A 22,611-nucleotide genomic window follows, 5' to 3' on the forward strand; every position below is an offset into this window, starting at 1 on the left:
TGATTATTAGGTAAAAAAAAGAGTATTTTGTATCGGACTGTCATTGGTGGTGAAAAGTGGATCCATTATGACAATCCCAAACACAAAAAATTATAGGTAGACCCAGGCCACATCGGCGCCGAAACGCAATATTCATAGTCATAAAACATTGCTCTATATTTGGTGGGATCAAAAAGGTATCGCGTATTATGAGCTTTTAAAACCGAATGAAACTGTTACGTTTGACCGGTACTGACAACAACAGTTTGAAGCTAGCGTTGGATCAAAAACGATCACAAATCGCATGCAACAAAAGAAAAGTGATTCTGTTGCACGACAATGTCCGGTATCATTTGACAAAAGTCGTCAAGGAAACGCTGACAGAGCTCGAATGAGAGGTTCTTCCGCATGCTGCATTCTCGAGACCTGGCTCCGTCTGATTATCATTTGTTTTGTTCGATTCAGCGTGGCCTTCAAGATACTTTTAAAATTACGAAGAAGTCCGAAAGTCAGCGGATGAATGGATTATTTCAAAACCTGAGTTGTTCCATCGGAATTCTTCTCTTACGAGAAAGATGGAAAAAAGTAATACAAAGCGATGAAAAATATTTTGATTGATTAATCAATTCATTTTGTAATTGAATGAAATGTGTTTTTCAAGCAAAAAAACAGCGGAAATTATGAGCAATAAAATTATTAAGCAACTATAATAATTTATCATTGGCCAATTTCTTATCCCAGGAAAAAAATCAACAATATTGAGCAACGATAATTTATCGCTGGCTAATTTATTATAGCTAGTAATATTTTTCTACATCCTTCTTATATGATTATTATAAGTCGCATTAGAGCTACGTCACAGCTATATTGATATATTACACGAGCTATGCGAATATATTTAATTCCGAATGTATTATGATGTAACAATAAATATGTTCGTTTTGTTCCTTTTGTATAGATTAGCGTTTTCACAAACGTTTTTATGATACTATAAGGACTACAGGTGGGGCGAGCGAGGCTTAAATACTCCGCTCGAGTGTTCGTCCTTCCAGTTCGTTCTTCTATAACGGCTACGAAAATTCTTATCTACGAAAGCTATTTGATTTTCAATCAGTATTACGCGTGTCAACTTGAGAATAAAAATTCAGAAGTAATGAAATCGTCAGTTATCTTTTTCTCTGTAGTGGTGGCAGTTACGGCGACAGAATTACGTAAGTAATTACGAAAATATCCTCTTGTTATATCGACGGAAAATTATTTTATATCGCTTTTTTATAATAATAGATCCTTATAAATCCTTATAAAATTATCCTTATAAATCCTTGTAAAAATTTAATACTGGTAAGTTAGCGATTTTTTAATCAGTTATTTCATGCATTAAAAGTACTGTTGGTAAAGCTTAGCAATTCAATTATTGATTAAACAGAGAAATATTTGTGGTCGCATGTGATTACAAGTGTTTCCGTATTTAATGCGGTAGTGATTGAACACTATTGCAGAAAAGTATTAGTAATTGATCAATAATGAATTATTGTTACTCAGTGGCTTAAATAAATAAAATTATCAAAATAAGGGTTGCTAATATTTCAGAGTAATTTAATAACTTTCACATTAGTGATTAATATCTAGAAACAGTAATCAATACCAGGATTCGTTATATTTCCTTACAATATATTCCGTAATACATTGTTTTTGTGCAGTCGCAGAATGTACAGTTTGTCTAGTAAGAGCATAATCGATCTAATTTATAGAAAAATTTAAAGCACATACAACATTTTTAAATATATACATATAAATATATATTAAATATTTAAATATATAAGGTGTTTTGGAAATAGTTCAGTTTTTAGAAATAGGCCAAACTTTAAGAGCATATTCCATTCATTGAAAAAAGTCATAAAAACATGGATTCGGAAATGTTTCCTTTTCAAATTATAAATATTTCTTATTTACTTTACTTACAAACTTTAACAACATTTGAACTGCAAGAACATTTCATTACATAAATTGCTGAATTTCCTTCCGCATTGATGCTTGGCTCGCATCGACGATGGATTGTCGAAAACGTTCAAAAATTCCCAGAATATTTTGTCACACTTATTGCAATGCAATTCACCAAACACACAGCAACACCTTCAGTGAACGTAGGCCAGCTTTTGTGGCGGGTTCTGCACCTTCAACTGCTTTTTTCCAGGTCCTCTTTCGCTGTACGTTATTGTACAGAATCCACTTCTCATCGCCTGTTACCATTCGATCCAAAAAAGGCTCTTTTCTGTTACGCGCGAGGAAAGAAATAGCCACATTTATGCGATTCAGCTTATTCCTTTCAGTCAAGAAATGCGATACCCATGTATCGAGCTTGGAAACATATCCAAGCTTTTTTAAATGGCGAAACGCGGTCGAATTATCGATTTTCAGTTTCTCAGCAATTTCCTCAGTTGTAATCCTCCTTGGGTTTTCTTCCATTAAAACACACACAATGTCGTCATCAACAGAAGGCCGTCCAAAGCGGGGTTGATCTTCCAAGTTGAAATCACCATTTCGAAATCCAAATTACTTTTTAACTGTCCGGCGAACAGGAATACGCTCCAAATAAACGCTCTGAATGTTTTTTGTGCAGTCCCAACACTCACGCCTTTCCGAAATTCTAATAGCATTACATGTCGCAAATGCACCTTTTCGTTCTTCATTTTTAAAAATTTCTCTTACGCACAAATCGACTTATCTGCACGATGCTTGACGCTAGAGTGACACAAGACACTGTCACCTATTCAGTGCATACAACATAAAAAACAAAAACACTGGAGCTTTGCCATGCAGTAAGTTAACGCCGTTTATGAAAATCGAACACGATTTTATGCAATCATCCAATAAATTTTTTTATAACGGAAAAAGATAAACATAAATCTTTCCGTTATTATTACGAATCATTTCATATTACGTTTCTTTTCAACTTAAATTATTGTTTAATCTACTATTCACTATAATGTTTAATTGAACATTTATGAGCTAGAGCATTATATTGAATTGTTATTATTTATTATATCAATAAGATGGATATAATATCGATTCTAAGTTGATTGCGTTGTTTTGAACATATGTCTTTATTATGTTTTTTGAAGAATATATAAAAGCATTTTATAAATACAATCTCTCATTTTCCCTCTCTTTCTCTCTCTCTCTCTCTCTCTCTCTCTCTCTCTCTCTCTCTTTCTCTCTCTCTCTCCCAAGATATCATCACGACTGAGTAACGTTACCGCGTTCCTGCTTGTTCACTGAAGTAAAACGATGCTGGTCACAGGAAAAGTGATCGTGTTGGATTAAAATCATGAGAGACGATATATTTTTATTATTTAGACGAAAACATCAAGCATTGATTCACTTTATTTATTTATTTCTAATTTCTAATTTATTTCTAATTTGATAAAAGCAGTATTTTACAATAATAACGTAATAAATTCATAATAATTTATAATTAGCTATTGGGCACAAATAATCATTGAGATATTGGCAATATTTAATCGCTGAAATACCTTAGTAATAAATTCCTCAGTATTAAATTTCTATAAGAATAAAATATACTAGGAATTTATTTAAACAATGTTCTATTTATTTATCGAATAATAATAAAATATAACATAATAAAATATAAATATATAAGTATTTTGAAGTATCGAATATTATAAGTAATATTATAAGTATTTTGAACGTAAATATTTATGAAGACAATGTAAGTTTTTGATAATAAGAAGGATAAACATAAATCTTATGATTATCCTAACAGAAATTTATTACTGGTTATAATATATTTGCCAGTGATAATAAGTAATTTCATTACTCATACGAATAATTTTATTACTTATACGAGAAATAAAATGACTTATTATCACTGGCCAATTTATTACAGCCAGTAATAAATTTCTATAAAGCTATTATAAATTGTTTTATGCTATATTTTTGTTTTTTTTCAAAATATCATAACTCATTAAAATGTTATGACTTACAAGGGACATTCGGCAACGCGGAAATTCAAAAAAATCTGAAACTCTGCATAATTGTAGAGCAGATATACCTAATAACAAAACAATTTTTCGTTGGTGCCCAAAAACGGTTTTAAGGGTGGAAACAACCCCTTGAACAAAGTTGATTTTTGTCTTTCTAAGCGAATATTATCGAAACTATTAAAGATATGAAAAAATGTTTTAGACAAAAGTTTTATGGTTTTAAAAGTAATTTATTATGCTATATTTAGATTTTTTAAAAATGTAAAATTGTGTATAAAATACCCCTCCTCCTTCTCTTTTTTCAAATTGTTAAAATCAATTGTCCAACCAAAATAAAGCTTATTTTATGACAAATTCAACCATATATAATAACATTATGTTTGGAAAAGGCAATATTGAAAAAAAAATTAAACATGCTCTTATATGTATGCTACGCGTACCAAACTTAAGGATTCGCTATTTGACGATGGCATTTCTTTCTTCCTCAAATCTTCCTCATAATTGCAAACTGTAAAAGATAAGGAAGGAAGAAAATAGAAAATCTAAAAAAGCAATAAAGTTGATGTTAAGAAGTAAGTAGGAGAAAAATAGCATGATAAGGATACAGTCACTAATATTTAAAAATGTTATAAATTATAAAATTTCACGTAATAGACGTTTATTTTGCCAACATTGCGGCTACCTTTTTCATTAATTTAAACGACACGCGTAAATATAAATAAATATGTGTGTGTATGTATGTGTGTTTTTGTACGTGCGCACGTGTGTGTACATCATGGCAACATGCAAAACACTTGTCACAAGTTTTATGACTGTGCGACCAAAATAGCACTCTTTATCAAGTACAGTGCAATCAAGGTTCATTATATTGACATATGTTATCTTCATTCATTTGCATATAAAAGCTGTCCATTTTGGAATACATTTCAGTGTTATTGAAGCAGTTATTGAAGCTGTACGTATATTATTATTGCTGTGAGAAATGTTTAATTAAAATATCCTTAAGATTTGTATCATAATGTCAGTAATAAATCCAGCTAATGTTATTAATTTGTTAATTGCGACATTTCATTTCACAAATATTGCAATAACTCCTGTTAATCATCAAGAGGTGGAACTCCATGATACAATTACTGATTTAATAAAGAGTGCTATACATCACGATATTACGATCGAACATGAGTGGGGACTTGATTTTGACGATCCATCAGAACCGCATGACGTACAATTTGTAGATGTGTACGATATTGATGCTGAAGAAGATAATTATGGAAATGAAGTTTGCACTGTGGATGATGAAGGTGGAAATGTAAACTTAAATTATAAGAAAAAGGCAATCGAATTTTGGAAGAGTGGAAAGAAAGGACATTTATCTCTTACTTCTGTACAACATCGTTTTAGAAAAGTAAAGTTTAATTAAAAAATAAGAAGAATAATATATAGTAAAATACTTGAGGCTTTTACGGTGTACAGTGACCGGCAGTGATTCGTTCCGCGACAGAGAGAACTCTATTTCCCCTCTCGCGGAACGCATCATTGTCGGTCATTGTACATACAGCTTTGACTATAAGTATAAAGCATCCCAAAAAATTTATTTAAATTGTGTAACAAAAACATACTATATGAATATATGGAGAACATAATATAGTATACGAGTATATGGAAAAATAATATAATAAAAAAATATAATATAAGAATATGTGGAAAATAATATTTATTTTACAATATTTATTGTAATATAATATAATATTAATATAATATAAATTATAATATAAATATAATATACATAAATATAATATACACATTATATTATAAAATATTAATATAATATTTATTGTAAAGAGATTATATATTTACTATGAGTATATGCATTGATTTCTAGGAAAATACAATGAGTTAGAGATGCTTTATACTTATGACCAAAGCTGTAAATTATATAGTTAGAGTCGCGTTGTTTTTTATTTTAAGTTTTACAATTTGATGTTTCGTGAACATTTAATTCGTATATAACTTCTTTTATTTTTGAATTCGAATTGTTTAATATTGAGATTTGTTTTCTTCTAGGTAAAATCTATTCAACAATTGCACAGATGGCAAGAACATGTAATGCGTGGGGGTTCAAATACAGACAAACTTGTAGTTATTGCTGAATATGTTCTTATAAAATTCCAAGAAGCTGTTAATAGAGGACTTATTATTCATGATATAAATCTGCGAAAATGGGCACTAGAAGCAAAGGAACAAGTGGATTTTTCTTCATTTAAAGCAGGAAATTGGTGGATATGGAATTTTAAAAAGGCACATCGTATTACATCACGTAAAATAACTGCATTTAAAACGCGGTCTTCTCATTTAACTGATCTAACTATACGTCAAAACGCTGAGGAATTTGTAAATACAGTAAAGCCACATATTAATGTAATCGGTGCTGAATCAACTTATAATGCGGACGAAAGTGGCTTTAATTTAGAAATACATGCAGGAAGAACATTAGCTAATGTAGGAGTGAAGACAGTTGGAGCTACTATCCAATCTTTATCTGCTATGACTCATAGCTACACCATTATGCCTATTATATCTGCAGATGGACATCTTCTTTCGCCTTTGTATATAGTATTAAAAGAATCTACTGGTGTTTTTAGACCACAAGTAGAACAAACTCTTTTTAGACCAGTGAATATTTACATTGCTGCTTCAAAATCAGGGAAATTGACAACTGAACATTTCAAAAATTGGTTCCAAGAAGTGTATCTACCAAACACTGGAGAGAAAAGTATACTACTGCTTGATTCATGGACAGGACATTGCCCGAACCAATTGGAAGAACTTGTACCAAAAGACAAACATGTAAATATTCTAACAATACCAAAAAAAACAACTGCTTTTATACAGTCATTAGATGATTTGGTTTCAGAATCTGGAAAAATTTTGTTCGAAGCTTTTCTGATAGTGTTATTATAAATAATTATGACATAAATTTACATTTACGTAATAACATAATAAAATTGCAATCTTTAACACACAATCAACTGTCTTCTCCAAGATTTCGAAATTTATTTAGATATAGCTGGTATAAAAGTGGTTATTTATCAACACGGCCTGAAAAATTTCATAATCCAATCGATTATTGTTATTTTAAAGAAGAAAAACGTATACCAAAATGTAGCATTTGTAGTAAAATGGCTTTTATACGTTGTGCATGGTGCAAGCAATATTTTTGTTTTGAACATTTCTTTGAGCAATATCATTATTGTAATAATTATATAGAATAAATAATATTTTACTGTCCTCAATTCCTGTAAAATTTGTATATATTATAATCCATACCAAAATATAAGATATCTTTCACTCGAATATCTATATCGACTACTTAATTAATAAAACCTATATACTGAATGAAGCAAAACACATACACACAAATGTACACTGAATAAATTTATAAATTATATTTTTCATTATTAAATCCGTGTGTGTTCTCCTTTTTTCTTCATATCATTCATTTCCTTATTTGTTCTTTACAATTGAATTTAAAAGATTATCTATATTAGGGTTATATATACTCTCTCTGCGTCCTCCTTATCATGCTGTTCTTCTTCAACTTACTTCTTAACATCAACTTTATTCTTTTCTTAGATTACCTGTTTTTATTCCTTTCTTACCTTTTACAGTCAGTAATTATGAGGGAGAAAGAAATGCCATCGTCAAGCAGCGAACCCATAAGTTTGGTACGCGTAGCATACATATAAGAGCATGTTTAATTTTTTTTTCAATATTGCCTTTTCCAAACATAATGTTATTATATATGGTTGAATTTGTCATAAAATAAGCTTTATTTTGGTTGGACAATTGATTTTAACAATTTGAAAAAAGAGAAGGAGGGGAAGTATTTTATACACAATTTTACATTTTTAAAAAATCTAAATATAGCATAATAAAGTACTTTTAAAACCATAAAACTTTTGTCTAAAACATTTTTTCATATCTTTAATAGTTTCGATAATATTCGCTTAGAAAGACAAAAATCAACTTTGTTCAAGGAGTTGTTTCCACCCTTAAAACCGTTTTTGGGCACCAACGAAAAATTGTTTTGTTATTAGGTATATCTGCTCTACAATTATGCAGAGTTTCAGATTTTTTTGAATTTCCGCGTTGCCGAATGTCCCTTGTTATTAGCGTCATTAGTTTCCCTTTGATCATTAATATGAAACCATTCTGGTCGCAGTTTGGAAAAGGATAATAATATCGATAAACCGAAATCGTGCTCGCGCGTGCGAGGACACATTTTTTTAATATTTAGACGAAAACATCAAACATTTATTTATGTTATTTTATTTTTATCTGTCTAATTTGCTACAAATAGTATTTTGCAATAGTAATGAAATAAATTCATAATAATTCACAATTAAGCATTAGCTATATACAATATAATTACTAAAATATTGGTAGTACTTAATCAATATAAATTTTTTAATAATTCCTGGTATTAAATTTGTTTGATTTGCAACAATATACACTATTATATAATATAAGTTATACGAAATATTTCTCGATTCACAGCCAGCAGTTTCAAGATTTGTAAGAAGACGGAACCACATATGAAAAAATGTTTAGCTGAGGCTATCGAAACAGCACTAATCGTAGCCAATGGTAAGTGCACATGCATTATTTTTTATCGCTTGATACGGTATCATTGATGAGAAGAAATTTGATAAGAGGAATAGATTGATGCGAAAAGGAAATACACAAAAAAATATAAATAGAGAAACATGGAAACAGATTCCATTGTATTAGTTACATTATAATACTATTACTATTATTAGTCTCTTTTCTTTTATTATTTTCCTATCTTATACATAAAATAATTCATATAAAGTGACCGATGTAATTACTTTCAAAATTCAAAGACACATAAAAATATAATGTAAATACATAAAAGTAGTAATATTACACACTACATGTTTTACTAGAATAAGTGATTTTAAATTATTCCGAGAGATGTAACTCTATATCCTTTTAACTTTTATCACAATCTTTTGTCGCAAATAATTAATGGCAATTTGCTACTTATCTAGGTAACAGGGGGTTAAAAATTTTACCTCTCGAACCGCTGGCAATAGATTATCTACTTGTTACTGGTACCGGGCCTGTAGCAATAACATATGAATATCGGAATTTGAAGATTCATGGACTGACAAAGAATATACGAATCATCGTAGACAAGTATGTAATTTTCGTTTGATTTTCTCTAATCATCAAATCAATTTAAACTAAAAATATACTGTTGCACACATCAGACATAATCTATATTTAAATGATATCTTGGCGAATATATAGTAATTGATATAATTTAATGATATATCGGATAACGGCTAAAAAGAAGGATTAATCCTGCAATTTCAAATAGACATATATCACTGGCACTGATACGTAAGCCAATGATTAAAATGACAGATTATGGATATGAATCTATAGGTTACACATTTATAAAAAATCTAATATAAAGAATTAAGCTGCAGAGTGTTACATATATATTTTGTGCGAAATGCAACAACCGCATTAGAATCAAACTAATTAAAAATTGAGTCAGATATCAATAGTCTGGTGTAAGAATTAAAAATCTTTATCAATAATGAAAGATTAACAAAACTGAAGCGGTATGGAGGATACAAATATTATTTCAGTTACTTACTAAAAATTTATCCAACTGCATAACACAAGCAATTCTACCTGTGGTGAAAAGTTAAGTCAATCAAACAATCATTAATCTAAAATACAAACACAAATAACCATTAATCTGTTATGTCAGCTTGATTGTCGCTTCATTAGATTAAATTCTGAGCTTATTATACTTCAAGTTTCAAAAGGTTAAACACTTTCTTTTTGGTAATGCGATTCGAGACGCAGCTGGTAATCCAATGAGAGAGAATTTGTTTTTGAAAAATTGTCAGATATTAAGTTCTCTAATTAAATATCTGCTACGTTTCAAATTGCATCCTAATAAAGCGTTCAAACCGTTTTACAATCCAGTATACACAAGGGATTAAGCAACATAAAAATTTTATTAAAAATATTAGGTTAATTGGTAATATACGTACAACCTTGAAATTGAGTCTATTTGATTCGAGTTATTTTGATAGATCCTTTTTTATATATAATTGTAATTGATATTGATATGATTGTAATTGATATGAATTTATATATAATGTATAATTTACAATTATGTATGTAATTGTAATTGATATATTTTTTTCCTCTTAGATTCGACAACAAGACATACTCATTCAATATGGTAATTTTCATTCCTCGAATGGACTTATTTAGCGATTATAAAATAAGTGGCAAGATTCTACTATTGCCTATTCAAGGAGAGGGCAAAAGCACATTAACATTACGTAATTATCATATATACTTCCTACTTAATATGTACTGCCATAAATCAAATTATTCACATACATCGTGTAATTATTAGGTTGGTCAAAAAGTTAATTCGGATTTTGCCAGTAAATGATATTGAAAATTAATACTAGAAGTATTATTATTCCTAACTTGTAAATTTTGTTTAATTCTATGGTATTTTTATAGCGTATTAAAGAAAAAAGTCGCACAGATTTTTTAAGTAATAGTGAAGCAATATCAATTAAAGAATGAAAATAAGGAAGTATGTTCGCGCCAACTTAATTTATTATCGTAAAGGCAATAATGCAACGTAAACCCAACGGGAGATATGGGATACAGAGATTACTGTGAATGACTGAACATGTCAGAAATCGTTTACTAAGTTTCAGGCAGAAGACTTCTCTTTGAACTTGACTTGAAAAGTACTCCAGGTTCATGAAGATCTTTCTCTATTGGTAACGACTAAATCACCATCCTAGTTTAAAATAAACATATAGCACTATACCACAAAAGAGATTGCCAAGACGTTCTAAATATTCAAAACGCCAATTATAACTCATTTAGAAAAACTTAAATGCATTAATCGATATGCTGTGGGTGCCTCAAGCATTAGCTGAGAAAAATCGTTTAAATTTCTCTCTAATTTCGATTTGTTTTATAAAAGTAATGAAAACGAGTCATTTTTTTAAAGATGTTTAGTGATGGATGATAAAAAACGGATCATTTACAACATTATAAAAAAAATATTCTGGAGTAAGAGAAACGAAGCTTCATTAGCACAATCTAACCTAAATCTAGCCTGTGTTCAAAGAAAGTCATATGCAGGGTGCACGATTTATCTGAAGACATTGAAATATCTCGAGAACTATGCATTGGATAAAAAAAAGTGGTTAATGAAAGTTGTTAGTCTCGAAGGGGGACATCCAATGATACCAAACTCGACCTCCCACTCCACCCCCTGGGGGTGGGGGTTGGGGGCAACTTTGAAATCTTAAATGGAAACCCCCATTTTTTATTGCAGATACGGATTCTACGCCACAAAATACGTAAATTTTATTCGAAACATTTTTTTTGATTCATGATAGATGGCGCTGTAATCGCAAAAAATTATATTTTCCGCAATTCTCCAGAAATGATCATTGGATTGAGAAATAAAAAATACCTGTTCAATATTTTTAAAGAACATAATAAAAGTTATCCCCCCCCATCCTCTCGGGGTAGGGTGAGTGGTAACGTTCAAATCTGCATGACGGTTGCCCAGCGCATAACTCAATAGCAGCACGGGAAGTATTAGACCGTGATTACAATGGTCGGTGGATTGGCAGAGGTGGCCCGATTAATTGGCCTACTAGGTCGCCTGATTTGACATCGCCGGATTTCTTTCTGTAGGGTTATCTAAAGGATAAGGTTTATCAACAAGTGCCAACAACTCGTGAAAACATGGTAGAACGCATAAGAAACGCTTGCGTTGAAACTCCCGCAGATATGCTTCTATCCTGTGTACAGTCATTTGAAAAAAGGATCAATAAGTGTATTGAAGTTGAAGGTAAAAATTTCGAACACTTACTCTAATTAATTGAACAGTGAGAGGCAAGGGGACTCACATTAAAAGAGCACCCGAAGGAAACATAAAACTACTACGTCCTCGTCGTTGTTTCTGTGTAACGCTAAAAGTAGTTTCCCTAAAAGCTAAAAGCTAAAAGAAGTAACGTTCAAATCTCAAATGGGGACCCACATTTTTCATTGCAGAATTAGATTGTACGTGAAATTTTTATTGAAACAATTTTTTTCATTCGTGATAGATAGCGTTGAATTTTTCCGAGAAACTACTTTTAGCGTTACACAGGAACAACGACGAGGACGTAGTTTTATGTTCCCTTCGGGTGCTTTTTTAATGTGAGTTCCCTTGCCTCTCACAGATCGGGGTGCTTTTTTAATGTGAGTCCCCTTGCCTCTCACTGTTCAATTAATTGGAGTAAGTGTTCGAAATTTTTACCTTCAACTTCAATACACTTATTGATCCTTTTTTCAAATGACTGTACACAGGATAGAAGCATATATGCGGAAGTTTCAGCGCAAGCGTTTCTTATGCGTTCTACCATGTTTTCACGAGTTGTTGGCACTTGTTGATAAACCTTATCTTTTAGGTAACCCCACAGAAAGAAATCCGGCGATGTCAAATCAGGCGACCTAGCAAGCCAATTAATCGGGCCACCTCTGCCAATCCACCGACCATTGTAATCACGGTCTAATACTTCCCATGCTGCTATTGAGTTATGCGCTGGGCAACCGTCATGCAGATTTGAATTGATTACCACCCACCCTACCCCGAGAGGATGGGGGGGAATAACTTTTATTATGTTCATTAAAAATATTGAACAGGTATTTTTTATTTCTCAATCCAATGATCATTTCTGAAGAATTGCGGAAAATATAATTTTTTGCGATTACAGCACCATCTATCACGAATCAAAAAAAAAGTTTCGGACAAAATTTACGTATTTTGTGGCGTAGAATTCGTATCTGCAATAAAAAATGGGGGTTTCCATTTAAGGTTTCAAAGTTGCTCCCAACCCCCACCCCCAGGGGGTGGGGTGAGAGGTCGAGTTTGGTATCATTGGATGTCCCCCTTCGATACTAACAACTTTCATTAACCACTTTTTTTTATCCAATGCATAGTTCTCGAGATATTTCAATGTCTTCAGATAAATCGTGCACCCTGTATAGTAATCTGTATTACCCATCTGTAATACACATATACAGGTTATCCCATTTTAATTGTTCACTCCGATTAACACTGCAGACAGTAATTAGATAAAAAAATATTTTAGACAGAAGACTTCCCAGTCAGAATCATAACGTTCATTCGACGTTGACTTGACGTTGAAATAATCGATGAAATGTTGAATTAACGTTAATTCAACGTTTATTGATGTCGAATCAACGTTGTAGTTCTGACTGGGTTGGTTTGAAGGACGACATAATATAGTAATGTCGTTTTATAAATGGCGTCACTTCCCAGACGTTCACTGATCATTACTTTTCTTAAATGGAAACCCAAACTTTTTATTATTTATATCATATCTTTTCCTGCTAACTAATTCCTACTAACTAAAAAATCTTTGTCTGAAACATTTACATTTTTTATTTGCCTAATATTGTTTGAGATATTTAATAAAAATTTGGTAACCTTTTTAAGATTTAGCTTACAATATGTCAGTAACCACTTGTTGGAAAAAAATAAGAAGTCTTAGACTCTTTTTTACTCTATTTGGTCTCAAGAATATACTGTTACTATAGCTCTAACTTTTGCTAATTTGATGACCATCGGGAATTTCAAAATCATCATGTAACAAAAATTAGGGCACTATTGTAACAATATATTCTTGAGATTAAATAGAATAAAAAAGCACCACTTTTTCTTTCAGCAAATAGTTACCGAAATGTCGTAGACTAAATATTGAAAAAGTTCTCAAGTTTTCCTTAAATATGTTAAACAATTATAACTATTATAACTATAGTTACATATGCGATTTTCGAAGCGAATATTTGTTCGAAGAACTTGATAAGTTTTTAATTTTACTGGTCGTAATCTAACACCATTAATATTTATTTAAACTTGATTATTATTTATTATTCTTGATTATTATAATTTATTATTTTAAACGTAAAAAAGTTTTATATTTATATTTGCTTTTTCTCTATTAATTGCTTTTAAATTTGATTGATTGCAGGTGAAAAGATGAACGAATTCATAAATGAAAACATAGATGAAATCTTTCGAGAACTTAAAGTGGCATATGAAGATGTCTTCAGAGAGATATCCTCTGAAATTAGCGATAAGATTTTAAATAACGTACCGCTGAAGAAGCTCTTCCCACCAGAATAGATAAAAAATTATATTTTAGCATTAATTCACCTGTTCGTTTCAGTAATAAAACATATTATATGTTTTTTACGTTAATATCTTATTACGTTATATACTGACTAAAATATTTAGTAAACATTACAAGTGATCATAAAAAACGAAACGAAACGTTGTACGCTACGTGAAGCCTAATACAGCACCTGAAATATAGGTTATAGTTTCGAAAATGGTTCTATATAATAAATCATTGTGTACATATATATATGACAAATAAAATCTACGATTTGTATAATATCATATATATGGTCAAATTATTCGTAATACATTAATATATTCGTAATACATTAATATATTAAAATGTATGTAGATTAAGAAAGTAATAGTAAATAATTAATCCTTATACATCTTAGTATTTGATAAAATCTACGCAACAGTGTCGAAAACTGGCAGAATGCCAACGTTTTATTCTAATTTTTTGCATTTCTTTTTCTTTTGCTGTTATCCTTTTCCATCTATTTAATATTTAACTTAATCCGTTTAATATTTAACTTTCTTTTTATTCATACATCTGCAGACAATATATACAAATCTTAAAGATACCTTAAATAAGACATCCTTGGAACGTTATCCAAAGATATCTCGTAAATGTCATTATAAAAAGATGTTTTAAAATCATCTATTATGAGACATTCTTAAATTTATTTATAACAGTCTACCGGCTGTAATATTTATGCATACGTTACTGTAGCAAATATCGTAGTAACTTCTTAGCTTTGCGCACGTCGTGAGGTACTTCTGTGATCAAAAATAAAGAATTTTTCATTTAAACTTCGCGGGTACTATAAAATCATGAAATTATTTTTTGGTGAGTTGGTAGCATTGTCTTTGACATCTACGCAGAGTTTCATGTCAATATATTCAATTGCTGCAGAGCTGTACATGTTTTTATAAACATACAAAAGTGACTTTTTCGATTTTTACTATGTCTGATTTTGTTGAGCAAAGAATTTGCATTAAATTTTGTTTGCGGAATGAATATTCTGCCGCGGAAACGTTGAGGATGTTACAGAAGGCCTTTGGTGATAAGGCTATGTCGCAAAAAAATGTTTACAAGTGGTACAAAGACTTCAAAGAAGGTCGAGAGCGAGTTCAAGACGAACAGCGCCCCGGACGACCATCAACATCTTCCGATGAAAGCCACGTCAAGGAAATCAAAGATCTGCTGTTCGAAAATCGTCGATTGACAATTAGAGACTTTGCTGATGCTACGGGCATTTCATTTGGATCAACCCAAACCATTTTAAAACATGTTTTGTGTCTCAAACGGGTCAAATCTCGACACCGACCCACACTGCATTGGTTCTTCGAGAACATTTCGACAAAAATTTGACTCATATCGTTCCACAACCACCGTATTCGCCTGATTTAGCACCGTGCGACTTCTGGCTGTTCAACAAACTCAAAAGACCGCTCCGGGGACACCGTTTCGACTCGATTGAGGAGATAAAAGCCGAATCGAAAAAAGTATTGAAGGCCATCCCGGAAAAAGACTTCTCTGACTGTTTCGAAGATTGGAGAAAACGTTGGCATAAGTGCATTGTGTCGGACGGGGAGTACTTTGAAGGCGATGAAATTGATTTGGAAGAATAAATAAAGATTTTTCATTTTATAAACAAATTCACCTTATCTTTTGATCACAGTAGTAAGTCCAGGATAGATGGTGTAGGGGATAGATGATCAATGGGCATAGGGGATAGATGGTCAATTACTATAATTTTGTTAATATATGCTAGGCGTTAATCGATCAGTTGTGTTTGATGTACCACGAGTAAATGTGTCTCTTCCTGACGCACAAAAACATTTATTGTGAATGAATATAAATTTTATGTTTCTAATAACCTCCAAAATGTTTCACATGTTGGAAAAATATCTTGCGAATATAGTTTAATTTGAGTTACAACATTAGACGTGGGCTTGAACGACTGAAAAAACATCGTATTTACATATTTAACCTCAAAATTCGTCACCGAGATTACGTTTCATGTGGTATATGCATCTTTACGCAAACTCTCCAAACGGGTATAGATGGTTTATTTTTATCAGGGTTAGATGAGCAACTTATTAAAAGCGAGAAATATCAAGCAATGGACATCGAATCGACGTTTTCTATATATATATATATATATATATTCGACTGTTATTTTTACCTGGGTACCTAACATTAAATACCAAACTTCGTACGTTGTTTCAAATGAGAGAGAATCCATGCTTCTACATTTTCTTTATGTGTTTTACTAACCTATCTATAGGATATATTGTTTTATTTTACTAATAATTAATAAAAAGATTATTTTATTAATAATTAATAAAAAAAGATTAATAAAACGAATGATAAGAAGGTTGATAATTACTAAAAGGATATAAAATACTAACAAATAAATAAAGATAAACAAATTTCTACATTATTATAGACGTGTCCAACTATCTCTTCATATATGACCATCTAACCCGGACACTTGACTGTTTATCTCTCACAGAATATTTTTAATATTTTGTTATTATCCCAGATAGCCAAATTTGTAATGCCAAATAATTCCAAACACATGCTACAAGTTTTGTCAGCAAAAACAGCACAAATTTGAAACAAAACTTGGTATTTCAAATGATGTCGACAAATTGTTAACAAATATGCAACAAACTTTACGTACACAACTTGATGCCAAATTAACGTCAAATATAGAGCAAGGCTTGACAAAAATCCGACAAGAAATTGGCGTCAAATAAAAAGCAAACCTTGGTGGCAGAACCCGACAACAAATTCACGCCAAATACATGATAAACCTTGGCGCCAAATCCACAGCAAACTTTGGTGTCAGAATCCGACAGCAAATTGACGCTAAATACAGTGCAAACCTTGATGTCAGAATCCGACAGTAAATTGGCACCAAATATGTAGCAAACCTTGATGTCAACGCGACACCAAATTGACGCCAAACCCACAGCAAATCTTGGCGCCAGCACGCGACACCAAATTGACGCCAAATCCATAGCAAACTTTGGCGTCATACGCGATATCAAATTGACGCTAAATCCATAGCAAATCTTGGTGGCAGCCGCGATACCAAATTGACACCAAATCCACAGCAAACTTTGCTGTCAAAGTTTGACACAAATTTGACGCCAAGAATTAAATAAAATTTGTCGCTTTAATGCCATAATTTTTTTATTTCAGGAATTAAATGAGTCACAAATAAAAATATAAATGTTTTTATTAGAACCATATATATTACAATATCATATATATATATGATATAATATAAACTTTTATTGAGTGGAACTGAATAGTACCGATTGTTTATTGCAACACAGATGTATCAACGTCAACGTCTTAAAAATGTGGCACTGAAAAGTGCCGATTTGCTCCACCCTCTTCGGGTAGAGTATGTGTGGTGTATGTGTGTGATGTGAGGCGTAGGAGCAGCACGCTACTTCACAAGTGACCCTGCGAAATACGTGTGATGTGTGTGTGCGTGTATGTGTGTGCATGTGTGAGCATGTATGTGGAATCCCTCTCTCCTGCAGCAATCCCTCTCTCCTGTGGCAATCCCTCTCTCCTGTGACCGTGGATTGTCGCATCTGTAAATACCCTGTAAATACAAAAGTTTTTACCTTTTCAAAAAATTAACATAAAAATAAATATTATCATAACTGTCGTAATCAACATATTACCGTTTATTTCCTTCTTGTTTCTTTATGTATTTTCGGGCTCTTCCTCTTGTTCTTTCTCACGATCGTCGTCCCATAAGTCCCTCTGGATCCTTGGTCCTCCTGCCGTCGTCCCTCGTCTTCTGTGCCTGTGCCGCTCCTTAGCTGTTCGTAAGGCCGCTTGTATTTGAGTTTGGAACTCGGAACGCAGAGGCCTTTCGAAATGCCGATTACGACATATACCATCTGGAAAATTATAAGTTATCATTATATATCATGATATGTATCATATAGATGCCGAAAAAAATATTATATTAATATCACGTGGCAAACATCGAACGTAGTGATATCATAACGACGTACTTGCTACGTCTGTCAAGATAGAGTTAAGTGACATGAATATATAAAAGCCTTATCATTTCTTACAACAAAACTTAGACGATATTCAGCCCTACACATAAATTTGCAGATTGGGTAAGTTACTATCATTTTCATAAGATCATAATAAATAACTTATGTGTTAGGCTTAAAATCGTTAAAGTTGTGATGCAAGGAATGGTAAGGCATTTATAGATTGCCGGTAATTAATCAGTTCAGGCCCCTCACCTCCGATTTGGCTGAAACTTACATATATTGTGTATTTTGACGCGTAGAAATTGAATCTATAAGTCAAAATCGTCGCTCTGCACTGTGAATTGAGATATAGGATCAGTTCTTTATAGCTGCACTCTGCTGAACTAATGCAATAAGTTAAAATCTGACAACTATATTTTTTCTCACTCTAAGTTATTGCATTAGTTCAGTATTGCAGCTACAAAGAACAGACCCAATAATGGTTAAAGTTGACTGGGATGACAGGTTAGAAAACCTGTCATGCTAACGAGTTAATAGCAACACTAGTATACTCTGTGGCCACCCAAACAGCAATAATTTTATAGTTTCTAGATATACTTTAGAAGAAATGTTAGATTAAAAAACAATTAAATCAGAATATTTATCAAAGTACCCAGCAAACACAATGTTACATGTAATGTACACGTTAGTTGTAATTTCTTATTAAATCTTTGTCTTCTTAAATGAGTATATATATTAGATTATAAATAATAAAAACATTTATTAAAAGATATATAAAAACGCAGGTGAGCACGTGCAGAGTATACTAGTGTCGCTACGATTAGTTGCTGTGACAGATTTCCTAACCTGTCATACCAGTCAACTTTAACGTTTCATATCTCGCTTCATGGTATGGAGCGACGACTTTAGCTTACAGATTCGGTTTCTACGCGTTAAAATACATAATTTATGTGAATTTCAGCGAAATCAGAACTGAGGGGTCTAAACTGGATGATAATTACCTTATATTCATACGTGCTTATCCCTATCTAAATAGATATAGCAAGCACATCGCTACGTATGCGTGTCTTATTATTACTGTATTCATTTTATATAAAAGTTACATGATCTTCAACGTCATACATACAGAGTGACACTGAAAATCGTAACTTTCACACATAGTAAATACAGAAATAATAAAACACATATACAACAAGTTATGAATAAGAAGTATACTTACTGTAGATGGCTTTCACCAAGCGAGTGTTGTACAATGCCTCTTGCCCCCGAACCAAGTCAAAAGTGGCGTCAAGGAGTCCTGGATGCTGTCCTTGAAACATAGATTTACAGCTTCTTTAAAGTTGAAGCCACCGATGTAATGGAAATAGTTGACCTGAAACAGAAAAGACAGGTATAATAACCAAACAAATAATACATCAAAAGGCGTCAAAATGTTTCTTTCTACTTACAGCATTGTTGTAAAGTTCTATATGAATATCCTGGAAAGCACGTAATTGTGCGATCGATGCTATGGGGAACATCTCTGGTCTCTGGTACTGAAGTACATTGGTTGGTGTTTTGCACGCACTTGTAGATATTCTCCAAGAGTGTATTCATTTTCCTGACAACACAAGGTAAGGAAATATCAGTTTCAATTAATTTTTCTAAGATTAAAAAGTATATACTCACTTCATCTGTGTCTCCATATGATCTAAACGATCGTTCACCTCCCTGTATAGAAAAATAGCATTTTTAAACATTATTTTTGACAAATATACATATATATACACATGTGTATATTCTAAAGTATATCTAGAAACTATAAAATTATTGCTGTTTGGGTGGCCACAGAGTATACTAGTGTTGCTATTAACTCGTTAGCATGACAGGTTTTCTAACCTGTCATCCCAGTCAACTTTAACCATTATTGGGTCTGTTCTTTGTAGCTGCAATACTGAACTAATGCAATAACTTAGAGTGAGAAAAAATATAGTTGTCAGATTTTAACTTATTGCATTAGTTCAGCAGAGTGCAGCTATAAAGAACTGATCCTATATCTCAATTCACAGTGCAGAGCGACGATTTTGACTTATAGATTCAATTTCTACGCGTCAAAATACACAATATATGTAAGTTTCAGCCAAATCGGAGGTGAGGGGCCTGAACTGATTAATTACCGGCAATCTATAAATGCCTTACCATTCCTTGCATCACAACTTTAACGATTTTAAGCCTAACACATAAGTTATTTATTATGATCTTATGAAAATGATAGTAACTTACCCAATCTGCAAATTTATGTGTAGGGCTGAATATCGTCTAAGTTTTGTTGTAAGAAATGATAAGGCTTTTATATATTCATGTCACTTAACTCTATCTTGACAGACGTAGCAAGTACGTCGTTATGATATCACTACGTTCGATGTTTGCCACGTGATATTAATATAATATTTTTTTCGGCATCTATATGATACATATCATGATATATAATGATAACTTATAATTTTCCAGATGGTATATGTCGTAATCGGCATTTCGAAAGGCCTCTGCGTTCCGAGTTCCAAACTCAAATACAAGCGGCCTTACGAACAGCTAAGGAGCGGCACAGGCACAGAAGACGAGGGACGACGGCAGGAGGACCAAGGATCCAGAGGGACTTATGGGACGACGATCGTGAGAAAGAACAAGAGGAAGAGCCCGAAAATACATAAAGAAACAAGAAGGAAATAAACGGTAATATGTTGATTACGACAGTTATGATAATATTTATTTTTATGTTAATTTTTTGAAAAGGTAAAAACTTTTGTATTTACAGGGTATTTACAGATGCGACAATCCACGGTCACAGGAGAGAGGGATTGCCACAGGAGAGAGGGATTGCTGCAGGAGAGAGGGATTCCACATACATGCTCACACATGCACACACATACACGCACACACACATCACACGTATTTCGCAGGGTCACTTGTGAAGTAGCGTGCTGCTCCTACGCCTCACATTACACACATACACCACACATACTCTACCCGAAGAGGGTGGAGCAAATCGGCACTTTTCAGTGCCACATTTTTAAGACGTTGACGTTGATACATCTGTGTTGCAATAAACAATCGGTACTATTCAGTTCCACTCAATAAAAGTTTATATTATATCATATATATATATATATGATATAATATAAACTTTTATTGAGTGGAACTGAATATATATACATATTGGGGGTTACCTATTTATTTATTTAAATTTAAATAGTTTTAATTTGTAATATATATGGTTCTAATAAAAACATTTATATTTTTATTTGTGATTCATTTAATTCCTGAAATAAAAAAATTATGGCATTAAAGCGACAAATTTTATTTAATTCTTGGCGTCAAATTTGTGTTAAACTTTGACAGCAAAGTTTGCTATGGATTTGGTGTCAATTTGGTATCGCGGCTGCCACCAAGATTTGCTATGGATTTGGTGTCAATTTGATATCACGTATGACGCCAAAGTTTGCTGTGGATTTGGCGTCAATTTGGTGTCGCGTGCTGGCGCCAAGATTTGCTGTGGGTTTGGCGTCAATTTGGTGTCGCGTTGACACCAAGGTTTGCTACATATTTGGTGCTAATTTGCTGTCGGATTCTGACATCAAGGTTTGCGCTGTATTTAGCGCCAATTTGCTGTCGGATTCTGACACCAAAGTTTGCTGTGGATTTGGCGTCAATTTGGCATCAGGTTATGTACACAATCTTTGGTACCAGAACCCGAGCTTTTTGCGGACACAGATGGCACCTGATTTGACGTCAAGTTTTGGGTACATTTGGTGCCAACTTGGTGCCGATTTGGCATCAAATGGTTTTCTGGGATTGGAATCCTATGAATTTTTTTCATAAAAATTCTTCTATACTTTAAACATTATCCTCTACATTTATTACAATAATACAGACGTGTTATTTCCAATTAGAAAACTATATCCATCTATCCCGGACTTACTCTATATGGAAAGTTTGTAGGAACCTAAGTAAAGCTTATTAATGCGTGAACAGATTTGTTTATGCGATGTCGGTCAGTTTCCTATTTGAGTTGCTATGCCGAATGATAATTTTCTTATACAGGCTGTTAAAAACAGAACAAATGTCCTGTAGTGTAAACAAAATTTACAGGATAGATAGTATATTCCTTATACTTATTGAAAAATGTTTAGTAAACATAGGTCGAGAAATCAACTTTTTCAGAGCTATAAATCTTTCTTTAGCTTTGGAACACAAATTTAGCGAATGAAAATGTTACTATATTATTATTCTTATTATTCTTACATATTATAAATAATTTTATTATTA

General features: G+C 32.3%; 1 protein-coding gene and 1 long non-coding RNA gene across 5 annotated transcripts; both read left to right on the forward strand.

Moving 5' to 3' along the window:
• Window positions 1-1,104: 1,104 nt before the first annotated feature.
• Window positions 1,105-14,292, forward strand: JHBP-1 (take-out-like carrier protein). The gene is made up of 5 exons (XM_019840257.2): window positions 1,105-1,190; window positions 8,541-8,630; window positions 9,056-9,203; window positions 10,242-10,375; window positions 14,114-14,292. The coding sequence occupies exons 1-5, from the start codon at window positions 1,133-1,135 to the stop codon at window positions 14,266-14,268; spliced, it is 585 nt and encodes a 194-aa protein (XP_019695816.2). The 5' UTR covers window positions 1,105-1,132; the 3' UTR covers window positions 14,269-14,292.
• A 3,919-nt stretch (window positions 14,293-18,211) lies between these two features.
• On the forward strand, window positions 18,212-21,436 carry LOC112588800 (uncharacterized). 4 transcript variants are annotated; one of them, XR_003113069.1, is made up of 6 exons: window positions 18,586-18,810; window positions 19,268-19,363; window positions 19,531-19,696; window positions 19,757-19,919; window positions 20,797-21,018; window positions 21,101-21,436. It is a non-coding gene; the product is annotated as an uncharacterized LOC112588800 (long non-coding RNA). The 4 variants fall into 4 exon arrangements; XR_003113070.1 differs by lacking the exons at window positions 18,586-18,810; window positions 19,268-19,363 and adding an exon at window positions 18,212-18,426; XR_003113067.1 differs by lacking the exon at window positions 18,586-18,810 and having other exon boundaries at window positions 19,205-19,363.
• The last annotated feature ends 1,175 nt before the right edge of the window (window positions 21,437-22,611 follow it).

Source organism: Harpegnathos saltator, unplaced genomic scaffold, assembly GCF_003227715.2.
Source record: "Harpegnathos saltator strain DR-91 unplaced genomic scaffold, Hsal_v8.6 scaffold297, whole genome shotgun sequence".
NCBI lineage: Eukaryota > Metazoa > Arthropoda > Insecta > Hymenoptera > Formicidae > Harpegnathos > Harpegnathos saltator.